Here is a 25782-nt window from a genome sequence, read left to right as displayed (position 1 = left end):
GTATGAAGCCAGACCATTTGTTTTCGACAGAGATTTCTTTGAATGTGAGGAAGGGGACAGGGAGGAAACAAAATAAAACCTCTCTCAGTATTTGTAGATTGGTGCTACACTCCAAGTCACCTTTAGGAGCTAGCAAACAGCGTACCATTTACTTTACGACTCTGCCTTAGCCTCTACTTCCTACCTACACTGAACCCAGAAATCCACCAGAGACCACAGAACCTCTCAGGTCTTTTCTGACATTCCTCCAGTTCTGTCTTCATGTGGCTCTAGAAACTCCCCAGTCTGCACAGGTGTGTCTGAATAACCAAATTTCCCAAAGACATTTTCTCTCCAGTTTTTTCTACCTGGCATTTGACACTCTAATGTCAGAATTAGTTGTAATCTTTTGCCCCAGGCTATGGTGGCTGCTCATTAAGCTACCAAACACTTGAGAAATGCCTGCTGGTTTTCTGCTTTTCTGTACTGAGATCCAAGTGGATTAAACAAAAGTCCTGGGTCAGTGCCTCAAGTCATCCACAGACTGGCTAGATGGATAATCATTCTTTTCAAATAATTTCTACACTGCACCTTTAACACTTACTGCGGAATGCCTGGGTCCAGGGCAATTGCAGGTAAAAGAAAAAAAAGAATAAAAGCTATATACCATTTTTTGAGTTGCTTCTTCCTAGATCCAGCAACCACATGGCTGCCAGAAACCTGAGTGTTTTCCAGAGCTCTAACCAAGGTGGTTCAATGGTTTCTGCTTGATTTTCAATATTTCTGTGAAAGGTTGAGCACATGGTGCTCCCTACTCTGCCTTTCTCACCAATGCTCCACATAGTTCTCAACTGTACAACTAATACACCAAAAAAAAATTCTGCTAAGTCCAAATGCCACAGTTAAAACGATTTTTTAAATATTTCTTAAATAAGCTAAGACCTATATTATGTTCTTAAACATACCCTGCAAATTATACCTAATTTACTAGGTCATTTGGTGTTCTTTTTTTCCCAAAACTGAAGTTAAAGTTTGCCTTCTTTTCTAGTACTTATATTTTCTCTGCCATGCCACCATCTCAAGTATCAAAGTTTTTTAATAATTTTTCAAGTCAATAGAGAAATATAAAATGTTTTTTTGACAAATGATACTGAGTAACTTGATATCCATGCAAAAGAAAATGTGGACCCCTATCTTACAGCATAAAAAACCTACTTTGAAAATGAACCACAGAACTAAATGTAAGAGTTAAAAGCACAAAAATCCAAGAAGAAAACAGAAGTCACTGTGAAGTTGGGCTAACCAATTGTTTCTTTGATACAACTCCAAAAATATAAGCAACAATAGGAGAAGAAGAAGAAGAAAAAAAAAAGAACTGCACTTCATGAAAATTAAAAACATTTATGCATCAGAGGATATTATAAACCAAGTAAAAATACAGCCCAGAGAATGGGAGAGAAAATCTGCAATCATAAATCTGACAAGGACCTTAATTCAGAAAATACAAAGAATTCTTACAACTCAGCAACTGAAACAGTCCATTAAAAATTGGCTGAAGAAAGTCAGGCATGGTGTCATACTATTGTAATCCCAGCTACTCAGAAGGTTGAGGCAGAAGCATCACAAGTTCAAGACCAATCTGGGCAACTTAGCAAGACCCTGTCTCAAAATAAAAAATAAAAAAGGTTGGAGATATAGCTCACAGTAGAATACCCCAAGTCCAATCCCCAGTACCATGTGGAAAAAGTTTTTTAAAAGTGGGTGAAGAATCTGAATAGTTACCCAAAGATACACAAATAAAGCCAATAAAGCACATGACATCATTAGTCACCAGGGTAACAGAGATCAAACCAACAAGATATTACCTTCACACCCACTAAAATCAAAAAGTAATGGCTGTGTAGCTGGGGTTGTGGTTCAGTGGTAGAGCACTTGCCTAGCATGCGTGAAGCACTTAGTTCAATCCTCAGTACCACATAAAAATGAATAATAAAGGTATTATGTTCATCTACAACTAAAAACAAAAACAAAAACAAAGGGAAACAGTAACAAGTGTTGAGGAAGATGTGGTAAAACTGGAGCCCTCATGCACTGCTGGTGAGAATGCAACCAACCTGGAAAATGGGGCAGTAATTCTTCAAAATGCTAAACACAAATTATCTTCTAATCTAGCAATTTTACTCCTAGAAACACATCCAAAAGAAATCTTATAATATTCACCCAAAAGTCTGTCTACAAATGTGCATAGTAATGTTATTTACAATAGTCACAAAGCAGAAACACCTCAAACGTCTATCCACTGATGAATAAAAAAGCAAAATATGGTTTATTGTAACAGTGGAATGTTATCTGTCAAGGAAAAGAAATAATTCATGCTACAACATGGATAAATCCTAAAAACATGTCAAATGAAAGAAGTCAGTGACAAAAGATCACATAATGTATAATTTCATTTATATAAAATGTCCAGAGTAGGTAAAACCATAGACACAGAAAGTAAAATAGTGGTCCTGGGCTGGAGGATCAGGGGGGCAGGGAAGGAGGAGAATGAGGAACAGTTGCTGACGTATTCACAGTGTCTTTCTGTAATGTTACAAATGTTCTACAAACATCTGTATAGCTTTCCGAACATATCAAAAATCAATGAACTATATATTTAAAGTGGATGGTTTTGTTTTTTTGGTTTTGGTTGGTTGACTGGTTGTTTCTAGTACTGGAGTTGAACCTAGGGGTGCTTTACCACGGAGCTATATCCCCAGAACTTTTTATTTTTTATTTTGAGACAAGATCTCACCAAGTTACTTGGACATTGCTAAGCTGCTGAAGCTGTTCTAGAACTTGTAATCCTTCTGCCTCAGCCTCCCAAGTCACTGGAATTATAGGCATGCACCATCACACCGGCTTAAGTAAATAAATTTTAAAACACAGCCCAATAAGCTGTTAAAAATAGGTAATTTTTTAAGGGACTATTTCAGGTAAATAATTCACTGCATTGTCCACATATACAGCATAGGTACAAAATCTACCCTGAGTTTCATTTTCAACAAACTTTGGGATTATCATAAATTGTCCTTCTGTGTTTCAGTGTCTTGTTGCCAATGCATCATGGTTACTTTTCTACTGTCACAATGCTTATTTGTAATAGCTTCCCTCATTCTCTTCCCAATACATGGTTTCTTTTTCAACTATGGACTAAAAATCACGTAAATAGCTCTTTAAAAACTTAAGTTAAAAGGGGTTAAAGTCCTAAATGAAGTCTAAAGAATCAATGTGCATGCACCCATTACTACAATGGAGCATAACATTTACTTCCAATGCTCAAAGACCTTTTAACTGAAGGTTAACACCATGGTATAGATGTCTGATCTTTATGAGTGAGTCTAAAATATAATACAAAGTCAGGCACATCAGCACAGGCCTGATGTAACCCAAGCAACTCAGGAGGCTGAGGCAGAAGGCACAAGGTTCAAGCCAACCTGGGCAATTAGCAAGAACTTGTCCCCCGCTAACACCCTAAAAATAAAAACAGTTGGGAGAGTAGCTCAATAGTTGAGCACCAGTGGGGTCACTCTCCAGTACTGCAAAAATAATAATAACAACAACAACAACAACAACAAAAGGCAATTTTAGATACAGTATTATTACACTTCATAAAAAATGTGTATACATCAGTTGGGTCTCACATGTGTCTAAGTAATGTGTTGAAATGAACATGTGATTATGTGTACACATAAAAATATGAGTTTATATACATATAAATATGTAAAGAAACACATATATACATCCAAGCATCTAGAGAATCATAAAAAATCTACCCTGGGAGCTGATCCCCAGAACTGCAAAACAAAACAAAACAAAACAACCCTGAAACTGCATGGGTTACATATTTAAAAAAAAAAAATTAGATATCATATAACACTATTTTCAAGACCAGAGTCAGGACACATTTTAACTCTAAAAGGATGATTACATTGAGGAATGCTAAACAAGATTAAAAATGTCTTGCTAACCTCTTATTGTAAGCTTGCTATATAGTTGTGAATTTACTTCTTTGTCTCGCTGAAAACGCCGAAATTCATCAATTGCTTCACGTGTAATAGTAACAGCCAAGACAAATCCCTATAAAACAAAGTAAAATAAGGTATTTTAGAAAACAGTATTTTAACAACAACAAAAAAAGCATGGGATTATTTTGTATTATTTAGTGTTACTTTTTTAAATTTTCAATTTATTCTCCAAAACATAAGTGAAAACAAAACAAAAAGAAACCACAAAAACACTACAAAGGAATATAACACACAGTAAAAAAGTAAAAGCCCTTATGGTACCAAAGAAAACTTTTGAATTTCTTATTGTATGTATTCCAACCCATAAAACTGAAAATATTCAGTAACCTAAAGAAAAAGAAGCAATCTTCAATAAACCCATGAATTACATTTAGGACACTCAGGCATTCAAATAGCACATTAACAATGACTGACATGAAAACCTTAAAGCAATCTCAACACTGGAATCTTTGCAGCAGGACCAGAGCATTTAGGAGCAGGAGTGGGTTTCAGTCATAACACCAACTCTGATCAACTTCCCAACAACTGCACTGGAGAAAAGGTGCAGTTATGGTGCTTTTCCATCTTGCTTTCAAGTGAAAACCTACATCCTGAATTGGAAACTCTCTAAAGAAAACTTTGACACCACAACCCACTGCAGCCTGCTGCTCCACTCATGTGTCTAAGAATTGTCTGAAAAACAGCCTGTGTGTTTCCCAATAAGTCCATCTCCCAGTTAAGGAAACCTCTTCAACAGGCTGCACATTACTCATGACTCAGCTTCAACCTATTTTGGAAATAAACACAGGCCAGGCAAGGTGGCACAGGACTGTAATCGCAGTGCTCAGGAAGGTAAGGTAGGAAGATCACAAATTCAAGGCCAATCTCACCAAGTTAGAGGTGCCCTAATCAAAATTTTAAAAAGGGCCAGGGATGTGGCCCAGTAGTTGGTACCCTTAGGTTCAACCCCTAGTACCAAAAGAAAAATAGAAAGGAAACACCGGATGAATTTCCATTGATAGGTCAGCAACTTTCAATCCAACATTTTTTTCCCCTCTATATACCATTAAGCAGGTCACTGGAGAATGTTTTCTGTAGTCACTAAATGGCATTTTTTGTTGAGTATCCTATAAAAAAACCTTTTGTGTGACAGGTCTTATGTCAGAGGGTGCACTGTCTTTACCCATTTATCTCCTATCTCTTAGCCACCAGTCACAAGTTCTCTCTCTCCTGAATCTCCACCTCATTTTCCTAAGTCCTAAAGCCACCCTTCAGTCCTAAAACCATTCATTCCTAAGAACACCAGCTTTCTCCTCCTTTAGTATACACTTTGCACCACAGAAATCTTTCCATACCCCCTACCCCTCAACTCACTTCAATTTCCTTTCCCCACAGTGGACTCAAGCCACTGGAAGGAGGTGGGTGGCCTTTTCCTTTCCTTTCACCCCTCCATCCCTTCTCTCCTGGGAACCTCCCTCTGGGCTACTTCTCTGATACCTGTGTACTCTTATCCAGTCACCCCTGTGCACCTTGGTCCAGGGACAGCCCAGTCCTCCACACAAGCTGTTACCACTGCCCATCAGTAGTGCTAATATTCACTCCTCTAACCACTGGTTATGCTCCCCTGACCACTCCAGCCTGGCCAGGCTCCCCTTAGCGCTCCCCACACTGAGCCAGTATCCCCTTCCCAGCCTCATTCCCCTTACAATCACACTCAGGGGAAGAAAAGCTCCCTATTACTTATGTTCCTTTCACAGAAGTACATGTCCCCAACCAGAGATGGACAGATCCCTAGCCCTGTCTTCCACTCAAGGCTGCTTGACCCTGCCACACAGCAACTGTGAGCAATCTACCACAGTATGACATGTCTCACTGGATTTTGCCAGTGTACTTTCAGTACTTACTGGAAGCCCTATTTTGAGAAAGATCCTAAAGTCATTCTTGGACATGTTGAAAAAGAAATCATGAACAACTGGTTGTGCAATCTATTATCAGCAATGGTCTTCCTAAATACAACCACTGATAGGCAGAATCTAACTCACCTCTAACAATGTTTTGCCATAAAACTCAACCTTTCTAATGTACGCTGTTCATTGTTTTTTAGGAGATCTGCACTCATCTCTCAGGCCTCGCCTGTTCCTAATCCTAGCAAAAACTAATCTACTTTCTGGCTCTATGAACTCTACTATTCTGGTAACATGGTAACTTCACTATTTTAAGGAAATGCTGAACTGCTCTACCAGGTGTTTTGCCCCACTTTAAAACCCCACCAGCTAAGACTGCAGATGCCCTCACCACTAGCACATGCTCCTCTGCCTTGCTGACAGTTGCCATCTGCTGGTGGTTTTAATTTGCACTTCCCTAACCACAGTGCTGCTGAGCATCTTTCCGTGTGCTTACAAGTCGTTTTGATTTCTTTGAGTAAATGTATCAGATCCTTCATCCACTTTTAAATCAAGTTATTGTCATTTAGTTCCTGAGTTGTTTACTTATTCTGAATACAGACACCTTGGAAAATATGTAATTTACAAATATGATCTTGTATATTCTCCCATTATGGGTTAGCGTTTTAATTTCCTCATTGTGCCCTCTGATACACAAAAGTTTTAAATTTTGACAATAACTCAGTTTACCTATTTTTTCCTTTGTCATTTCAGTTTTTGGTATCCAGGGTCATAAATTTTTTTTTTTTACCTATTTTCTTCCAGGAATCTTATAATTTTAGCTCTTACATTTATGTATATGATCCATTTTAAGTTATTTTTTGTCCTCAATGTTAGGACAGGGTTCAACTTTGTTCTTTTTCATGTAGATATCCAGTTATTCCAACATCATTTCTTGAAAATTTCTTTCTCCATCAAACTGTGTTGGCACCCTTGTTGAGAGTCAATTTATCATAAATTAGAAAAAGTTACTTTTGGACTCTCAATTCTATTCCACTTACACCTATATTTGTATCAGTACCATGCTTTCTTGATTATTTCAGCATAAAAATGGGGGAGTTGAATACCCCAACTCTTATCTACTTTTTCCAGGATATTCTGGTTACTCTGGTTAGAATCAGCTTGTCAACTTCTGGGGGTGGGAGGAGTCAGCTGCTAATTTTTGATGGGGGTTTTGGATTAACCCTATAGATGCATTTGGAGAATGCCGTCATCATAACAATACTGTCTTGAACATGAGATGACTTTCCATTTATTCAGATCTTCATTATTTTTAAAATGGTTTGTAATTTACAGTATGTAATTTCACACACTTTAGCTAAATTTATTTCTAAGTATTTTTTTCTTTTTGACATATCATAAATGGAATTGTTATTCTAACTTCACTTTAAGATGGTCACTGCTAGTGTACAGAAATACAAATTATTTCTGTATATTTATCTTGTATCCTGCAACCCTGCCAATTCATTTTTTAGTTGTAATAGTCATGTGTACATTCCTTAGGTTTTCCTGTTTACAAGAATCATGGCATCTGTGAATAAAGACACAACTTTTCTTCTTCCTTTCAGTCTAAATGCCTTTGATTTCACTTTTTACCTCACTATCCTCTTCTCTTTATCTTTAATACTCAATAGAAAGGATGGGAGCATAAGTCTTTGTTCTTGGTCATAGTGGGTCATAGTGGCAAAGTGTTCAATCTTTACCATTTAGAGTGGTATTAATTATGCAAAATACAAAACTATAAGAATAAAAAAGATTTTTATATTATCATCAAGTGTCTCCGTAACAGAGTAAAAACCATGCACTATAGGGGATTATGTCCTGGCTCTCCACACCTGACAACTTGTCATGACTAAGTATCAGTGAAATAAAAGTGGTTCCCAAAGAACCCATTAGAGACTGAAAAAAATGACTTCAATTTATTACTTTATTAGAACTAGAGTGAAGAAAAAAGAATATTAAAAGTGAAACCAGCACATACCTACCCACCCATTCCCCAAAAAAGCTTTAAGAAACGTAGTATTCACAAAAGCCTTTATATATTTATACATATTTAGCTAAGCAGTTTAACTTTTAGAAAATTAGAGAAAAAACAAAGTCAAGTATCCCAGCATGGATATGAAAAACTAGAAACAACCTGAATATCCACAAGTAAGAAATCCATGGTACACTCATGATGAAATATTTCCTTGATTCAAAGACACCACTAGTTTTAAGATACATCATTATTATTTTAGTAAGTTTTAGGTGGGAACACAACAGCACTATAGATACATGCTTTGCCAGTCATAGCTACATTTGAGTAATGAGATAATATGCCATTTTTGACTCCAGAAAATAGATTTCCATGCAGCCAATTTACTATTACAGACTCACATTCATGATATAGAAGTAATTTCTTAAAGCTCCTTTTGTAACTGAACAAATGCCAAGTGCATTTTGTTTACAAATTATAAAATGTTTTAATCAGAAGAGCACATAATCACCTGTGAAGATTTTTTTGCAAGACAGATTTGCTCAGGCACTATAAAATTTGTACCTTTACTTCTAATCTCCAGGAAATAGGTTCCAGACACGCTATTTAAACTCTCCAGGAGACTCTACTTTTCAATCCTTTTAACATATGGCTTAAAGATAGCAAAAGTTAACTCCGAATTCAGGAAGTAATAGACCACAAAAAAAAATGCTACTTCCTACTGCTTCTAAGAACTCAAGGAGTTAATAAAAATAAGCCACTAGTTCTAAGGGAACAATATTAGAGAAAATGGAATAAAGAGAGGCAGGCCCTAATTTCTGGAAACATGAGTTAGAGACTCAGCAGCAAACGGATTTCTGGTCACTGGCAAGGGCTGCTGGCATTTAGCTGGCACTCAAAACCTGCTTTATTAAATCAAGAACTTATGTGAATAAATCAAAGATGCATAGGATCAGCAACACCCAAGAGGTGTCACCACCATCGGATCCACCTGAGCACACACCCCATGGTCAGCATAGAAACATAAAGAAAACTGAAACTAAGGAAAATTTATGCTACTATTTCCCTAAATTCCCACAATCCACAATCAAAGGGCCTCTATATTAACAGTTTGCATACTCAGAGTTCTCAACTGGCAGTTTATGGAAGTGCTGAGAAAGTAAATCATTGCAAGATGGACTGGGTCTTCCCATTACCTCAGTACCAATCAGGTCAGAGACATAAACTATAGTGCTCTCCCTAGAAAGGCCATAGAGAAACATCACACCCTGGAAACAGGAGAATGAACAGAGAATGTCAGACCGGAAAACATGGGTTGTCTCAAGTGACCTGTCCACAGCCCTTCTCCTATTTCTCAGATAACCCAGGAGTCATGTGCAGCAAATATCAAAAGAGTATCAGTTTACCTTCAAGGGCTTACTATCACTTATCTCTTTTATATGTCACACAAACCTTGTGAGACATGTCTCCTTTCCTCTAAAGTATGGATAAGGAAGATGAGACACAGGAGAGTACCTCTGCCAAGGTCACAAAGATCACTGACAGTGGGTGTCCCTGAATGGTGGAATTCCAAGCAACTCATTTTCTTCCTCCTTCCAATACTTTGCCTACCTCCAATGCACACACTCACAAAAAAGGGTGGACAGAAGGATTTTAACATCAGATTGAAAATTAGAGTCTCCACAAATTGATTTCTCATCCATACAGGTTCTCTGCTTGCCTATTACGTAGTACCAAATTACCAAGAAGATATTTGGCTCACAAGTAACAGTGTTAAAAATACACAGAGCCAAAATCTTTTTTATCTGAAAATCTTCTGTAATGGATAGACCTGGTCTACCTTATTGATCTGATTGAAGTATCATAATCTGTTTTGTATCTGATTATACCAGTTTTGCCTCAAAGAACAGTTCTGAAAGTCGGGGGCAGGCAATTTCCATTCTGGCATGAGAACGTTAATGAAATCACTTTGTTTTCAGGGTACTATTCTATTTTATGGGAAATCTAACAGGATTAGTCCAACTATTATATAGAAAATATAACAGAAATTAGTTCAGAGTTAAAGCTAATAAATAACATTGCCAGGAAAAATTGAAAAATAAAAACTATTTATAAAGTTATTACTGTTTTCAAAAACATCCCAATTTTACTTAGAGAGCAAAGAAAGAGTAACACACTTTTTTAAAATGAGTGAAGAGACATGAGAGTTCATAAGCACCAGCTGTAAGATGATTATGAGTTTTACTGGAAGGTTTCTGGTTAAGAGAAATTTGGAAAAATTAACTAATAACTTTCCCTTGAACAACCCACAGAAGTATAGAGAACAAGCAAAGAAAAGATGTCAAAAACATAAATGTTTGCATAAGACAACATGCTATAATGGGCCCTGGACTTATGGTGTTAAAATACACAGGTATAAAAAGAGCAAGAACTCAAGAACTTACAAAGAAATCTCTATTGAAGAACATTTCCTCTGATAAAAAAATGAAGTTATGTACATGGATTTAAAATTCGCAATCTTTAATTTCCTTTAAATAAGTATACATTTAAGGGTTCTTTATCTTTGCCTAGAATAATAAAAATATTTTCTATACTGAATGTAGATTTTCGAAGTTTTAAAAAATATTTCCAAGGTGAACTTGAATCAAAGAACCATAATATATGTAAAGGATTTGAAGGAATCTTGGGATTTGAAAGTGAGCCTAATGCTCTCATCAACGTTTTAAGATTTTTGCTAAACCAAAGGTTAAGTGCATACAAACAGCACAAGCCTCCATCCTAACAAGAAACACCACTCGTCATCTGAAAGAGGGCATCAACTGCAGCTGCTGCCAGACCAAGGAAATGATCATCTCTTACAAACAGACCAATTCTGAGATCCACATGTGGCATACTCAGGATTCAGGAGCACTCATCCATGTTTGTCAATAAGCATTGTGCAAATGGAAAATAAGCAGAGTAGCTTTTCACTTCTCTTTTTGACAAAACAATATCCCTCATACAAATGCTAAGTAATTTCCTATTGAGGTACTTATTGAAACACAAAACACAAAGTTAATTCCTACATGTCAAAAAATATGACAAAGTATCTAAAAAAAAAAAAAAAAAAAGACCTGTGGCTAAAAATTCAAGCTAAAGGACTTAAAACTGAAACTAGAACTGGAAATGAATGCTCACATGAAAATAGGGACAGTACAGAAAAACAGTCTTTGTAAACAACGTATGTGTGTGCCCACTCACACAGACACATGCACAAGCACGCATGCGCGCACACACACATTTCACTCTAGGCAGGGTTAAGGTAATCCTCTTCATGAACAGATCAAATACAATTCTTCATAAAGAATCTAACTAAAGGACATTTTCGATGATTATAAGGTAATTACAGGCACAGTGGTGCATGCCTGTAATCCCAGTGATTCAGGAGGCAGAGGCAGGAGGATCCCAAGTTCAAGAATATGCTTGGCAACTTTGTGAGACCCTGTCTCAAAACAAAAAATAAAAGGGGCTGGAGATGTAACTCAGGGTAAAGCACCCCTGAGTTCAATCCCTAGTGCCATTAAAAAAAAAAAAAAAAAAAAAAAGTTACATTAAAGTTAATATTGAGGACAAAAGGCAAAAACAACATACACATTTTTGCTTTAGTTTTCAGAACTGTGTTCTCAGTTTATCATTGTTTAAGTTAAAACAGGATTTAATTCAAGATGCAAGTAAACACAGCATGTAAAACTATGAACAGAAAAAAGAGAAATAGAAAAAAAATTAAAATCATAAATATAGTTGTTTTTACTAATGCCAAGTATTTTCTCTGTATTAAAAATTTCTGTGATGCTGTATTTCTTTCACTAGAAAACTGTGAAAATCAACAAAAACTTTTTAAAATTAAACTTTAGGAAGTATTCAGCATATAGAATTTCTTACACATGCACGTAAAAAATCATGAATGATTAAATTATAAATTACAACAGTCTGTAATAGCAAAAAACTGGAAGCAACCTAAAAGTTTCCTTTCCCAGGAGACTGGACAAATCAGTTGTGATATATTCATATAATGGAATACTTGAGAAAAGCAAAAGATGAAGTAGATATTCATGTGTCCACAAAAACCAATTTCAGGAACCAAAGTGAAGCCAAAAAAATTCAGTGCAACAGAATACACGAATTAAGACAACTTTATAATGTTTTTAAAGCATGGAATACTGCATAGTTTGAAATGATATATGCATAAGCAGTAAAATTAACCAAGTAATAGAGCAATTATAATTTCAGATTCATAACAGAAGCCACCCCAATGAGGTAGAAGGTGGATAAGAACAGTGAAGAAATGTCCAGCTACAACCCATGTCTCCCAGTTAACACCTAGTGTCTCCTAGTTAAACTCTGTTACACACACTTCACTGACTGCTCTGTGGGAATGTCCCATCCAGCAGGACAACCTGATCACACCCAGAGCACGGCAAGATTAGTATACTATCCCTGCAACACTCCCCTATTCTGTGCATGCCACCCCCAAGAGGCCTTCCTTCACCTCCTAACTGAAAAAGGGCCCCACTTCCTCTACCTTTGTCCTGCTTTTTATTTCCTTCTTCACAGTCATGGGCTGCCTACCCAGCATTGTGAATCTGCTTGTAGACTGTCTTCTCCCCCAGGATGCAAGTTCTGTTAGGATGGGATTTGTCTGTCTTGTTCACTGTTGTACCACATTACTTAGACTAGTGCTAGACACAAAGGCACTTACTACTAGTTCTTCAAAAGAAGTGTGCATTTTATTCTACACATACTTTCACCTACTTTTTAAAATTTTACTCTAACATACATGCCTTTGAAGTTATTAATATTTTTCCTAAACATCATTTTTAAAGCTACACTGTATTCCAACATGTGAGTAGGATATATAGCACAGTTTAAACAATTCAGTCAGTCATTTGACTTCTTACATCAAAAATAACAATGAATTACTCTCTGTCTTTGTAATCAATCATTATTTCGATAGGATAAATTCCTCAGCTAAAAATGTTGAATAAATTCTCCAGGTATTTAATATATACTAAGAACCATTCATCCAACAGGGGTACAGACATACTGACACTGATGGCAGGAGAGACACAGTGTTATACTTTTATCCACATTCAGCAGCTATCTCTTTCAATCTCACTAATCAGTGAAAAACATATGCATTTATCCAGTAATTTTGTATTTATATTCCATGTGAAGTTACTTTCATTCTCAAATCCACCCCCACTCTTAAGGGTATATGAATGGGAAGTCACAAAGTACACTTCACAAGTTTAATGACATGCACTGGACCTGTGCTGTGATAGCAGCGCTCCCACTTCACTGGGAAGAGTCTCTAGAGGAGAGGGACCTACACAAGCCAGCACAGATCAGCGCAAGAGCACACCTCTCCAACTCTGAAAACCACACTGAGCACTGTGCTTCTCTTCCACCAAGGAATCACTTCCCCTGCTGTTCCTGCCCAAAAGGAGCAACCAACAGGAAGCAGGACAATTACTATCAACAAATAGCATAAAACTATCAAGAAAGAATGTGCTAGAGCTGAGCATGTGGCTCAGTGGTAGAACGCTTGCCTATCACAAAGCAGCCCTGGCTTTGACCATGGCACCATAAAATAGAAGGAAAAACAAAAAAAAAAACAAAAAAAAACAAAAAAGGAAAGGAAAGAAAGTGCAAAAGAAGATGCTTGAAATGAAAACATTCAATGGCAAGATTCGTCAACCTTTCAGAAAACTTCATACATGGAGCTGTCAACCAGAAACTAACTATTGGAGTCCAATATTTCACAACTTTCGCCACTGGCTTCAGGTCAAGACAGGAACTCTACAGATCCCACAACCCCAGTATCACCCCAACAGTCCATGGTACAGGAGGAAGCAGGGGCCAGGTGGACAGACCCTTACGACAGGTGCAGAATGCCCCAGAAAGGACACTCATAACTTCCCCAGTTGCAGGCCTACAGACTCCTGCTGCTCTGCAGACAGGGCTCTACCCTTACACTTCCTATGGGGCTAAAAGGGATTGATTCACAGAACTCAGTGAAATCCTTTAACAAAAGTTCAACGATACATAGCAACAATATCATGTTTAGGAATCTGCTAATTTATCTTTTAGTCATCCGAACTCTTAAAACTATATTCTAAATATTTAATAATTTAGCTTAATTTTTAAAAGTTTTTTTTCTTTTACCAGAGGAGCCCAGTAGGTGTAGAGATAGCCTATTTTCAATGCTGGTACAAATTGTGAGCAGGATACTACCAGAAAATAGAGATTCAAGAAAAACTTGAATTGTTCATACAAAACCTAAAAAGGAAAAGAGAAAATTAACACAAATCCCTTCATGGAAAAATTTTAATACTTCAAATAAATAATTAAATTCAGCACAATATATAACCACACTTCCATTTGGAATTGGCTTTCCAAAACTATCCCACATTTGAAAGTAAGGTTATCCCAAACAATATTTAAGATAAACTAAGGGGAAAAGACAGTAGGACTTTTTTTCTAATTTATTTGTTAGTTTTTTAGTTGTCAATGGACTTTATTGATTTATATGTGGTGCTGAGAATCAAACCTAGTGCCTCACACATGGTAGACAAGTGCTCTACCACTGAGCCACAACTCTAGCCCCAATAGGACTTGCAACTATATTACAAGTATCCTTCCCTAAGAGATTTGATTTTTTTTTGTATGAAATTTTTAATTTTCTAAAATCTAGTCTTCACATGCACATCCAAGCCAATAAAAGCAAAATTTTCCCAATGCTAGCAAGTCAGTAAATATGCAAATGTGTATCTGGATACCAACTCAGAAACTCTTAAAATGCAAAAGTCCTATTAACCTTATGTTTACAAACTGGTTAAAAAAAAAAAAAAAGAAAAAGAAAAAAAAACAAGTAAAATACAACAGCCATGCTTTTTTAACAGGAACAACTGGACTTTATGAACCCAGACATGCAGGTGTGACTGTATGAGATGATCTCCTGTGTGCTTCCCTCAAAAAATGAAAAATGATCAAAACAGAGTAGTAAATAACAGACCAATTTTCCACAATGTAGCTACCTATATATTCTTTATACCTAATCTTCTGGTAGTTGATCTTTAATACTCTTTTCAACATAAAATAAATTTCATCATTCAATAAAATTTTAGGAAGGCCAAAACTGAAAATTTTTCTATTTGTAATTATCTGTAAGGAAGAAAACTCAAGATCTAGTCTTTTGAGACCTCTATTTACAAATGCTTCAAATTACTAGATTTAAATTAAAAATTAAACAGAACAAACCTTATGTTTATAGATAGGAACAATTCAAATGGCACACAATTATAATCACACTTGCAAACCTGCCATCTATGAATTAAAACCACCTGGGATGCAATTTATATTACATTATATAAAATGAAGTTACTGCATCACCATATAGTTACGTGTGTGACTGAAAAATCAGTTACACTGGTAACACACTTATATTCATAACCATTTTCAACTAGTGTCTAAAAATGTTCTGAACTATTTCATAAATTAATCTCAGCAGGAAGGAAAGCTCTCTTTTTCCTCAGCAATTTCTTTAAAATCTCAGCATAAATTATATCTATTAGCAATTCAGAAATTGCCATTTGTGCTAAAAATGGCATAGAATTCCTACTGTGTAATTACCAAATGTTTCTAAAATACCACATTTTAGATGAAAAGATAATTTCAGAGTCAATCTAAGAAAAAAAAAAAAATCACCCACACAGTAAGGACTGTATAGACACATCAACAGGTGCTCTCAAGGTGCAGCACTCAGAGCAGGCTCTATGAATTTACACTGATCAAAGTGAAACTGCATTACTGGCTTCAAACCACTGTAAACAATACTTGACTGTCCACTGAATAAGTCTGGTGACCTTTAAGAAATGTACACTGCTTAGCTAATCTGTATTTAATAATTTAAACCTAAGGAGAAAACAGTGCTTCATTCAATAAAGCTGAGAATATTTATCTGCCCCAAAGACAGTTTACATTTTATTGTCCTGACAAAATATCAGTCTTTTAATAATGGAATGATTAGTTTTGTGTGTTTTAATAAAGAAGCATATTAGATATCAAACTCTTGCCAACCAATAATGGGTCAGGGATTGAAGGAGAAGGATAATCAATATCTAATATCAAGTGAGAATGATCATTTAAATACAAATATGCAAGACAAAGCAAGTTTCATTCCATGTAATCAAGAGTTTTTCTTGCAAAATAGAACACTAGTCCTTAGCTAGAACATGTCAGAATTTTGATATAGAAATATAATCAGATATATGATGACTGAACTACTTTCCCCAACAAATCAATCATGTTGGTCTGAATACTAGTCCTTAGCTAAAACATGTCAGAATTTTGATATAGAAATATAATCAAATATATGATGACTGAACTACTTTCCTCAACAAATCAACCATGTTGGTCTAACTTCTAAGAATCAAAGATTAAAAAGAACACAAAATCCTATAAACAACAAAAAAAAAACAAAACACCAGTTGTCTTTGCCTTTAGCAAGATAAATAAATCTATTAAAACAGAAAAAGATACATAAAAAAAATTATTCCACTATTCTAAACCCACATAAACCTGGTTTTAGAATATAATTCAGAAGTATTACTAACAACCATAAAGTAAGTAAAATGCATAAATTTCAGTATTTAAATTTAGCATAGTACTAATTAAAGATAACTAATAATTTAACACTAAGGTCTGAGATTTATAATGTAAAATAGCAAAGACATCTATATGCATTTTGTTATAGTGTCACTTTTGTAAAAGCAAAATTATTTTACTTTCTTTTTTCTTAAAAAGCTTTAAACTGTATTCAACTTTTCCCCCCAAATTCCCAGTCCAAAACTTTATGAATTATTTTTTGGTCATTTCATCTAGCATTTCCTCATTATTTCTATACAATATTTCTACAATTATATAAATATGTTTATCAGGAATTGAAGGTAGTAATCAAATTGCAAATTTTCTTGCTGATTAAAAATGCAAATGAATTCTTTGGCAATCAGTAGAAACTGGAAGGTGCAATGATCAGGAGGATGCTGAGTTGGATCTGACAGTAAAATAAGGAGACAGTCTCCACAGTTGTCTTTGTAAGACAGTGGAAGCTAGTGAGCGATGGCATATGACCCTTGTGCAAGAATACCACAGTCTTACCCCAGGTATAAAGGTAAAGACATTATATTTTTGATTTTTTATAGAATTCCTGGGATGCTTTTCTTCACTCTTTTCAGGACATCCGAGCCATACTGTGCGAGCTTTTAGTTCTTTCTTTCTTTGACAAATATTTATCAGCCAATCACAGCAACTGCATGAAACAAAAAAATACATATTACATATACTTTTTTTTAACATTTAAACTAATTCCACATATTGAAAGACAATACTGACTTTTTTGTATTTACCAGATACTAACAGCATTATCTAATGCTAATCTGCAGGGTTTTTCTTAAAACAGGTCAATCATACAAACTTAAATGTGACAACAAAATACTTAAGTTTCCTATAAATGTGCAATGGCTTCTAGAACCCAGTAATTATCACCCCTAGTAGACACTATTATTGGCAAAACAAAATCATTAGTATTCTGCAGCAGTCAATACTCTGTATGTTGAAAAGGTATAGCTATGAGTTATTGGTAATTCTCAATACACCACTCAGTGATTCAATGATAAAGATCCATAGATATCAATCAATCCAGGACATGGCTGTCTCTTCTCTGAAGTAATCATTTTTTTCCACTTTTACAAAACAACTTTTCCAGTAGTATTAACTAAAGACTTCTGATTTGATTCAACACAGTATCTAAAAGGATACCAATGTTGTATGTGATGTTCTAATGATCATAAAAGTTTGGTTATTTTCCACATGCCTATCTTCATTTATGCCCTGTTCCAACAGAGCCAGGGTCCTGGGAGGATCAGTTCTTCCCCTCTTGGTCATTCCAACCATTGTTTTCAGGGAGAAGTATAAAGTGTCCGATGCGATAACTTTACTTAAAATACCTCGGAAAATAATGAAAAGGCATCCAACTGATCTGTATTAAGTACAAAATAGTCATGAGTTTAAGATTCAGTATCAAAAATCTGGATTAATTCAACTATTCAAAATGTAGAGAAAGACTCAAAACAGTTCAATAAGGACAGTTGTTGGATATCATCTTCTGAATGGTATTCAAGGTTAGAACTGCAAGTCAGCTGTGTACGTCAGAAGATCTTAACTTCACTTTGTGACAAAGTAAGTTTTAAAAGTTAATGATAAATTTTGTGTGAAAATAACAACATAAAAAGTCATGATCATACAACAGGGCTGACATATCATAACTCACATCTCAGAATTTCTGTGTTTCCATGTGGGTGCTATCCCTCTGCTCCAAGCACACTGATGTTATTCTTCAGAAATCACTTTACAAACATTAGAAATTTAGATGCACTACTTCAGAAATATTTCTTCATGGGAAGGTATGTTGGGGGAGTGTAAACAAAAATCCCTACTGAATATCCACCTAATTTTTGGTTTTGCTCAGATCTTCACCCTAGAAGGGCACAGCGTGGTGGCTCTTTAGAAGCCCAAGGTGTGGGCACATGATGTTCCTGAAGGATGCCCACACTATTGACTTGAGAAACTTCTCCTTAATGAGGTTGATGCGATGCCAACAGTCAAGCAGGTCAGCTCTATCCCCGCCTACTGCCCCTCACTTCAACAGGAACAGACATAGATCCAACTCTGGTAGAAAGGAAATCTCCTCCTACTGTGCAGCATCACTTTTTAAACAACCCCAAACACCATACTGAAAGAATGTTTTCAAGTCCCCAAAAGTTATAAAGCAGAGTATTATTCAAGTGATTTAATGCTGTCACAGTATTTCCACCATTACTGCTTTTTTGTGGGGAGGAAAAGAGATGGATCAAGTAGATTTCAGTAGAACTTTTGTAATATTTCATCTTGATTTTGATTGAGCAAAACAAAAAAGGCTACAAGTAAAACACCGTAAAATTCAAATGATTATTTCTCCCCTACTGCTACTTTTATTGTGCAGCCTCATCCCCTCCCCAGGCCCTTATCCCTCATATGCCCCCCATCCCCGACTTTACTGTCTCCTAGCAAACTACAGCCCCCAATATGAGTCCACACCCTCATGGGCACTTTGCCTAGGTTTCCCCAATAGCCACTCCAGCTCTAAACTGTCAATCTTTCCTCTGCTTTCAACACGTACTCCTAGTGTTACCAAAAAATCCTAGAATGGCACACAAGCTAGGAGAGATTCCTTCTTAAATTTTAGACCTAATCTTTATCTCAGTCACCTGCAACTGTGCTGTACAGATGTCAAACTCCTACATTTGACACACGAGGAAATCTAGGTCAGACAGGGAAATAACTTTCCTAAGATGTTAATGGTAGATCTGAAAGCAAAGCCTGGATTCCAACCCCACATAAATAGGATGTGCATCCCACATATAAACAAGAGTCAGCAGCCAACACTTGTGTTTCCTTAGTAGCAGTAATGTCTTTAACAGCTGCAACTTTCTTAGTCCCGGTTTTCAAGTTCAAGTTTTTCAAATCTTTCTGCTCTGCTTTCTGCTCCTGATTATCACAATAAATTTGGCCCAGAGTACCCCAACCTAGCAAGAGGCACAACAGTCATTCAGATGATGGAAATTAACAAAAAACTAATGGGAAGAAATAAAATTCCATGGAAAAGCCTAGACTTCAGGGTCATGCTTCTGTAGGCCACTGCCAACAAGTGACTCAGGGAAGCTCCTTAATCTAAGCCTCTGTTCCTCTTCTACAGTTCCAAAAACAGTAGGACCCCTGGCACAGGCCCCCAACAGAACCAGGCTCTCATCAGTTCTGCCAGTGTCCTGCTGCCTCCCCACACTCCTTGTAAAAATCACCACCTTAGAACACCAAATTCTGCACAGGGAATCCAGACCCACACCAGCCAATACACCATACACTGGCCACATGCGGCCACATTATGGTTTGGATGTGAGATATCCCCCAAAAGCTCACATGTGAAACAATGTAAGAAGGTTCAGAGGAAAAACTGAGTTATGAGAGTCTTAACCCAATCAGTGATTAAATCCCCTGATAGGGATTAACTGAGTGGTAACTGAAGGTAGGTAGCATGTGGTTTGAGGAGGTGGGCATTGGAGGCATGGCTTCGGGGTATATATTTGTATTTGGCAAGTGGAGTCTCTCTCCCTGCTTCCTGATCACATGGAGTCTCTCTTCCTGCTTCCTGATCATCATGGCTCACATGATGATCATACTTCACCATACTCTTCTGCCATGTTGTTCCTGCCTCATCTGGAGGCCTGAGGAATGAAGTTGGCTTTTCTATGGACAGACACCACTGAAACCATAAACTGTTCCTTCTCTATAATTATTCTGGTCGGGTGTTTAGTCATAGCAGCAAAAAAGATGACTAAAACAGAAACTGGTACTGACAATCGGGGATGTGGCTGTGACTAACCCAACCATGTTGTTCGGATGCATTTGGAGCTTTTCGGAAGCGGTGGGAAGAATTTTGAGATGTTTAGCAGTGCAAGCTGCAAATGCTTTAGGTTGTTATAAATGGAGTTTAATGGCTGATTCTGGTGAGAGCTCAGAAGATCAAAATGATGATAGGACCATGGACACTGAAGAAAGGACTCAGAGGGTTTAAAGGAAAAGGAGGACACTGTTCATAACTGGACTAGAGGCCATTCGTGTTGTTTTCTGGCTGAGAAGATATCTGCATTTTGCCCAAGTCCTGAGACTTTCTGTGAGATTGATTTTAAAAGCAATGAACTTCTTAGTCTGGTGGAGGAAATTTCTAGACAGCAGAGCATTCAGGCAGTGGCATGGATATTGCTGGTGGCTCTTGGTCAAATTTATTGTGATAATCAGAAGCAGAATGCAGAGCAGAAAGATCTGAAAAACTTGAACTTGAAAACTGGGACTAAGGAAGTAGCTGTTAAAGACATTACTGACACTAAGGAAATGCTAAAGACTGCCCAGAGACTCTAAGAAAGATGGTTTGAGGGTATCTCAGGAATTGGCAAGGTAACAGTCATCCCAGACTCAAAGAAGTAAAAGTAAAAATCCTCTTGAGAAGAGACCAGTGGGGCACCCTTCTTCCACAAAGGGACCAAGTAAGTGTTTTCAACATGTTCAGTCACCCAGACCCTCAGAGGCTCCTACAGCCAGGGTCCCTGGAGGCTTGGCTACTATTCAAGATGGCAGCAGACCCTGGCATCAACCACATGGTGCTGGTTCTACAAGACTGCAGGATGGTGGAGCTAGGGAGTCACAGAGACTTCCACCAAGGCTTCAAAGGAAGGCGTGGGAAGCCAGGCAAAGTGCCTTAAGGTCAGAGTCACAATCCTGTAGGAAGCCCCAGAGAGGGCAAAGTGTGGAGATATGAGGAGGAAGCCAAAGCAGCAGTAGAGACTCCAAGATTAAGAAATGCCAGTTACATGGGACATTGTCCTAGGAAAATTGAAGGAACTGAATAGAGACAAGCCTAACAGAAAGGACACTTGGGCTGCAACAAACAAGGTCCCAGGGGTGGAGCTACACAAGCCCTTTGGATATGACATCAGCATTCTTTGTGCCTCAGATGCTGGACACAGAACTACAGGACTTGTTTGCCCAGCTGGATTTCAGTCTTGCTGTGGTCCTATCCCTTCTTTCTATGCCCCTATTTTTGTGAATGGAAGTGTTTACTCTGTACCTTTATATACTGGATACTTGTAAATCATTTTTTTATTTTTACAGTAGATCATGATGCAAGCTTGCCCTGAGTCTCAGTGCAGATTTTGGACTTGAACTTTTGGGCAGTCTTGGAACTGTTGAGACTATGGGGACTCCTGGAAATAGACAGGATGTATTTTGCATTGTCAGATGGTTGTGAGCTTTTGGGGGCCAGGGTGGAATGTTATGGTTTGTATGTGAGGTGTCCCCAAAAGCTCACATGTGAGACAATGCAAGAAGGTTCATGGGAGAAATGATTAGGTTGTGAGAGTCTTAACCTAATTGGTGATTAATCCCCTGAGAGGGATTAACTGAGTGGTAACTGAAGGTGGGGTGTGGACAGAGGAGGTGGGCATTGGAGGCATGGCTTTGGGGTATATATTTGCATTTGGAAAGTGGAGATTTCTCTCTCTGCTTCCTGATAGTGTGAGCTGCTTCCCTCTGCCATACTCTTCCACCATGATGTTCAGTCTCACCTCAAACCCCAGGAAATGGAGCCAATTGCCTATGGACCTGGGACCTCTGAAACCATGAGCCCCCAAGTAAACTGTTCCTCCTCCAAAATTATTCTGGTCGGGTCTTTTAGTCACAGCAGCAAAAAAGCTGACTAAAACCGGTCATTTAACATTTAACTAATAAAAATTAAAGCCCAGTACCTAAGCTACTAGCCACATGTTAGGAGCTCAACAGCTATCTTGGCTAGTGGTTACCATGAGACACAGAGATCTAGAACATTCCTATCAAAAAAGTAAGAGGTTGGGCTGGGGAGATAGCTCAGTTGGTAGAGTGCTCGCCTTGCAAGCACAAGGCCCTGGGTTCAATCCACAGCACAGCAAAAAAAAAAAAAAAAAAAGTAAGAGGTACTGAACATCACTGGTATATGCAAAACACACTACAGGCACCATTGGTAAAACACAGGCTACTTATATACATATACACTTCTCTTCAGCATTTCAAATACAGCAAAGATTTCTCAGGAATGCATTCAGACATGAATTTTTGTTCTGCAACACCTAATTATCTAATCTGATGTTTAAGCATATAAAAGTCAGACAAACCTACAAACCTAAGAAAAAATAGAGGATATGAAAAGCTAAGTGAATGGTAAACCACTACTTAGCATCACTAAGTGCTATAACACCAAGCAAACAGAAACCTTAATATCAGCCCATGCCAGCCATGACAGGAACCAGTTTTTTACTGACACCATCTCACTCTGTGAGCACTATGTAGCAAAGACTAAAAACAAGGTCCATATTTTATTCTTTTCTTCTCCATAACCCTGTATAGCTAAATCTAAGATTCCTAAACTGCCAAGATCTAAGTTATTCATACCACCTCATTACTCACACCTATTAACGAATCAAAGTGTTATTACTAATTATTGCATTGTACACAGAGAGAAGCAAGTAATGGTTAGGGAGCCACAATAAAGTCACATGCTACTGCACAAAATTGAATGAATACATTCACAACAGGTAAGTTTGAGGTTTGAAAAGCCTGGGTCTCCTCCAGAATTGCCACTGGACTATGCAGGCACAAAATTAGATCGGAAGGGGAAGACAGGTGATTTTGAGGCTAAGAATAGAGTACCTAAACCCCAAACATTAAAAAAAAAAAAAAAAAAAAAAATTTATAACAAAAAAGTACAGCAAGCCTTACTGAGTTATAGAGCTAAAGAGGAAAACAAAATCATGGGGAATTTTGAGCAAAACATACTGGAAAATATTCAAATTGAGAGGGAAAACCAAAAAGAAGTCCTTGGAAATAATTGGGAGTTTTACTTAATAACATTTCTATGTATGCTAAATACTTAATGATTTTTCAGAAAAATAATTTTCCACATATATACATTGCCTAACACTGTCAAGAACAATGGTAAGTACTTCTAACAGTGCACATATTATATTGTTTCTTCAAATATTTTAAGATTAGTAGCTTTTTGCAAATCCCTCCATAATCACAGTAAGTTCTCTGATATTAAACATTTTTGTATTTCAAACTTCTGTCTTCTGGGACTGGGACTATAGCTCAGTAGTAGAGCACTTGCCTAGTACATGTGAGGCACCGGGTTTGATCCTTGGCACCACATAAAAATGAAATAAATAAAATAAAGGCATTCTGTCCATCTGCAACTACAAAAATTTTTTAAAAGATTCTGTCTTCTAAAATTTTAACCATAACAAAATAACCCTCAAAATTTAGACAGCCTCCTTCACATCATCCCTTCTCCCCAAAATAGGCAATTATTATACCTTTAGTTACCAAGACAAAAGCAACACAGTACCCATGTTCGTCTTAAAAGATGAGCATCTTCCCATGGCTCTGCACCCCAAATGTTTTACAGATTAACTGAATGTGCAGAAGCCATTTAGAACCAGAAATAATCCCAGCATTTGATACTCCATCCCCTTTCTCTTCATATGGAAATGCCATTCTCAGTTCCACTTTCATAGGGACAAAGTGATTTTTGATAACAAGTGAAACGTAAATCTCGTGAGAATGACCATCAACCTGAATCAGAGAACTATATATATCAATGTGCCTCACAGCAACTTACTATAAGGTGTGTTCTTTCACATGAAAGAAATTCAAAGTTTTAAAAGATTTCAGAGTACTTTTTTCAAAGTGTACATGTGGGTATTTCTGCCAAATAATAAAGATGGAAAGTGGGTTTTAAAAGTCATGAAGAGGGTTGTGGAGATAGCTCAGTTGGTAGAGTGCTTGCCTCGCAAGTGCAAGGCCCTGGGTTCAAATCCCCAGCACCGCAAAAAAAAAAAAAAAAAAGTCATGAAGAAAACAGTCTACTCAGTCCCTGAAGAATAATGATTTTAAAGTAAGACTTCCTACTCAAATGTATCCCACATGAAGATATATTTAAATATTTACAACTCATTACTATTAATTGCAATCTACTTATGTTGCAATAATCATTAGAATTTTCTTCCTGTAATTAAACTAATTTTATGTATATACCTACTCTTTGAACCACTATCTAATAGTTTAATAACACTGAATTTTATAATGCCTGGTACTTGGAAAATAAAATGGCCAAAAAATAAGATCATGCTAGTTGCTAAATGTACAATTTGGCTAAGGTACACTTTCTAATTTCCATAACAATTTCTTGATGTAGCCTAATGAAGAAGAGTTAAAGATATCTCAGGTTACTTCTCATTACACATGGTAATAAGACCCTTAGATCAAGTCCATTCAGGCCACATCTCCTTGTCCCATCACTTTTCCCAGGAAATGGACAAAGGGCTGGCCTCAGCCTCACCTGTCCAGAGAGGGACTCAGCCAATTCTTAACTGTAGTAACAAGAATACCACCTTTTTTCAAGAAAGCGCCTTACAGACCAGAGGAAAAGTACTACTTCCAACCCGCACTCATGGAGAACTCATGCCTCTAAGATATACCTGAGAGCCATCAAACTGGTAGTAATCTGCAGCCCACCACAATATCATCAATTCACAATGCTGTGGGCCTTAGTTCAACAGTAGTTCCTCACCCATGCTTCCACAGCGAGCTATGTAAGGGCTCAGGCTCTTCCCCAAGAGACAAACAGTCATGAAAAATGCCATGTTGACTACGAATTCATGTGTACTGAGTTTCCTTCACTGATCACTAGCAACTATTAAAGCCTGGTGGACTTTTCTCATTTCTTAAGTCCACATCTGCATCCTAATCCCTGCCTGATGCAAGTGACTCCACAGTTCCAGTAAGAACACAATAAAATTCATCTCCACCACCACTTTACTCTTCCTGCCCTCTTCCCTCCTGCTAAAGTCCTTACCACCTTTATTCTGCATAGACCTGGCCAAAAGTGCACTTCTAGGAATAACAACCTTCTGTGAGGCTTCCAACACCACAACAATAAGAACTCTCAAACGTATATGTCCAGATCTAACAGAACTGTTTGTATCAGAACAACCCTCCTGCCAATGCTCTTCTTAGTTTCATATTTTAATACAAGATAGATTTCTAAAAATAGAACTATTAACAGTTTTAGGTAAGAAACATCTTTGAAGGTTGAAGGTTTGTGGCAACAAACATAAAG

At 37.1% G+C, this 25782-nt stretch overlaps 1 protein-coding gene across 4 annotated transcripts in view; it reads right to left on the bottom strand.

Moving 5' to 3' along the window:
• Atp9b (ATPase phospholipid transporting 9B (putative)) overlaps positions 1 to 25782 on the bottom strand; it is a 254531-nt gene that overhangs the window by 214525 nt on the left and 14224 nt on the right. For 2 of the 4 annotated variants that reach the window (XM_047526605.1, XM_047526603.1), the window contains exons 3-5: positions 17142 to 17292; positions 14148 to 14261; positions 3990 to 4098 (exon numbers count right to left, since the gene is read on the bottom strand). In XM_047526605.1, the coding sequence (XP_047382561.1) occupies positions 3990 to 4098; positions 14148 to 14261; positions 17142 to 17292 (374 nt within the window). The remainder of the gene's footprint in view (positions 1 to 3989; positions 4099 to 14147; positions 14262 to 17141; positions 17293 to 25782) is intronic. The other 2 variants (XM_047526604.1, XM_047526606.1) reach the window with 2 other exon arrangements.

The sequence above is a fragment of the Sciurus carolinensis genome, chromosome 15 (assembly GCF_902686445.1).
Source record: "Sciurus carolinensis chromosome 15, mSciCar1.2, whole genome shotgun sequence".
Taxonomy (NCBI): Eukaryota; Metazoa; Chordata; class Mammalia; order Rodentia; family Sciuridae; genus Sciurus; species Sciurus carolinensis.
This window is presented reverse-complemented; position numbering and strand designations above follow the sequence as displayed.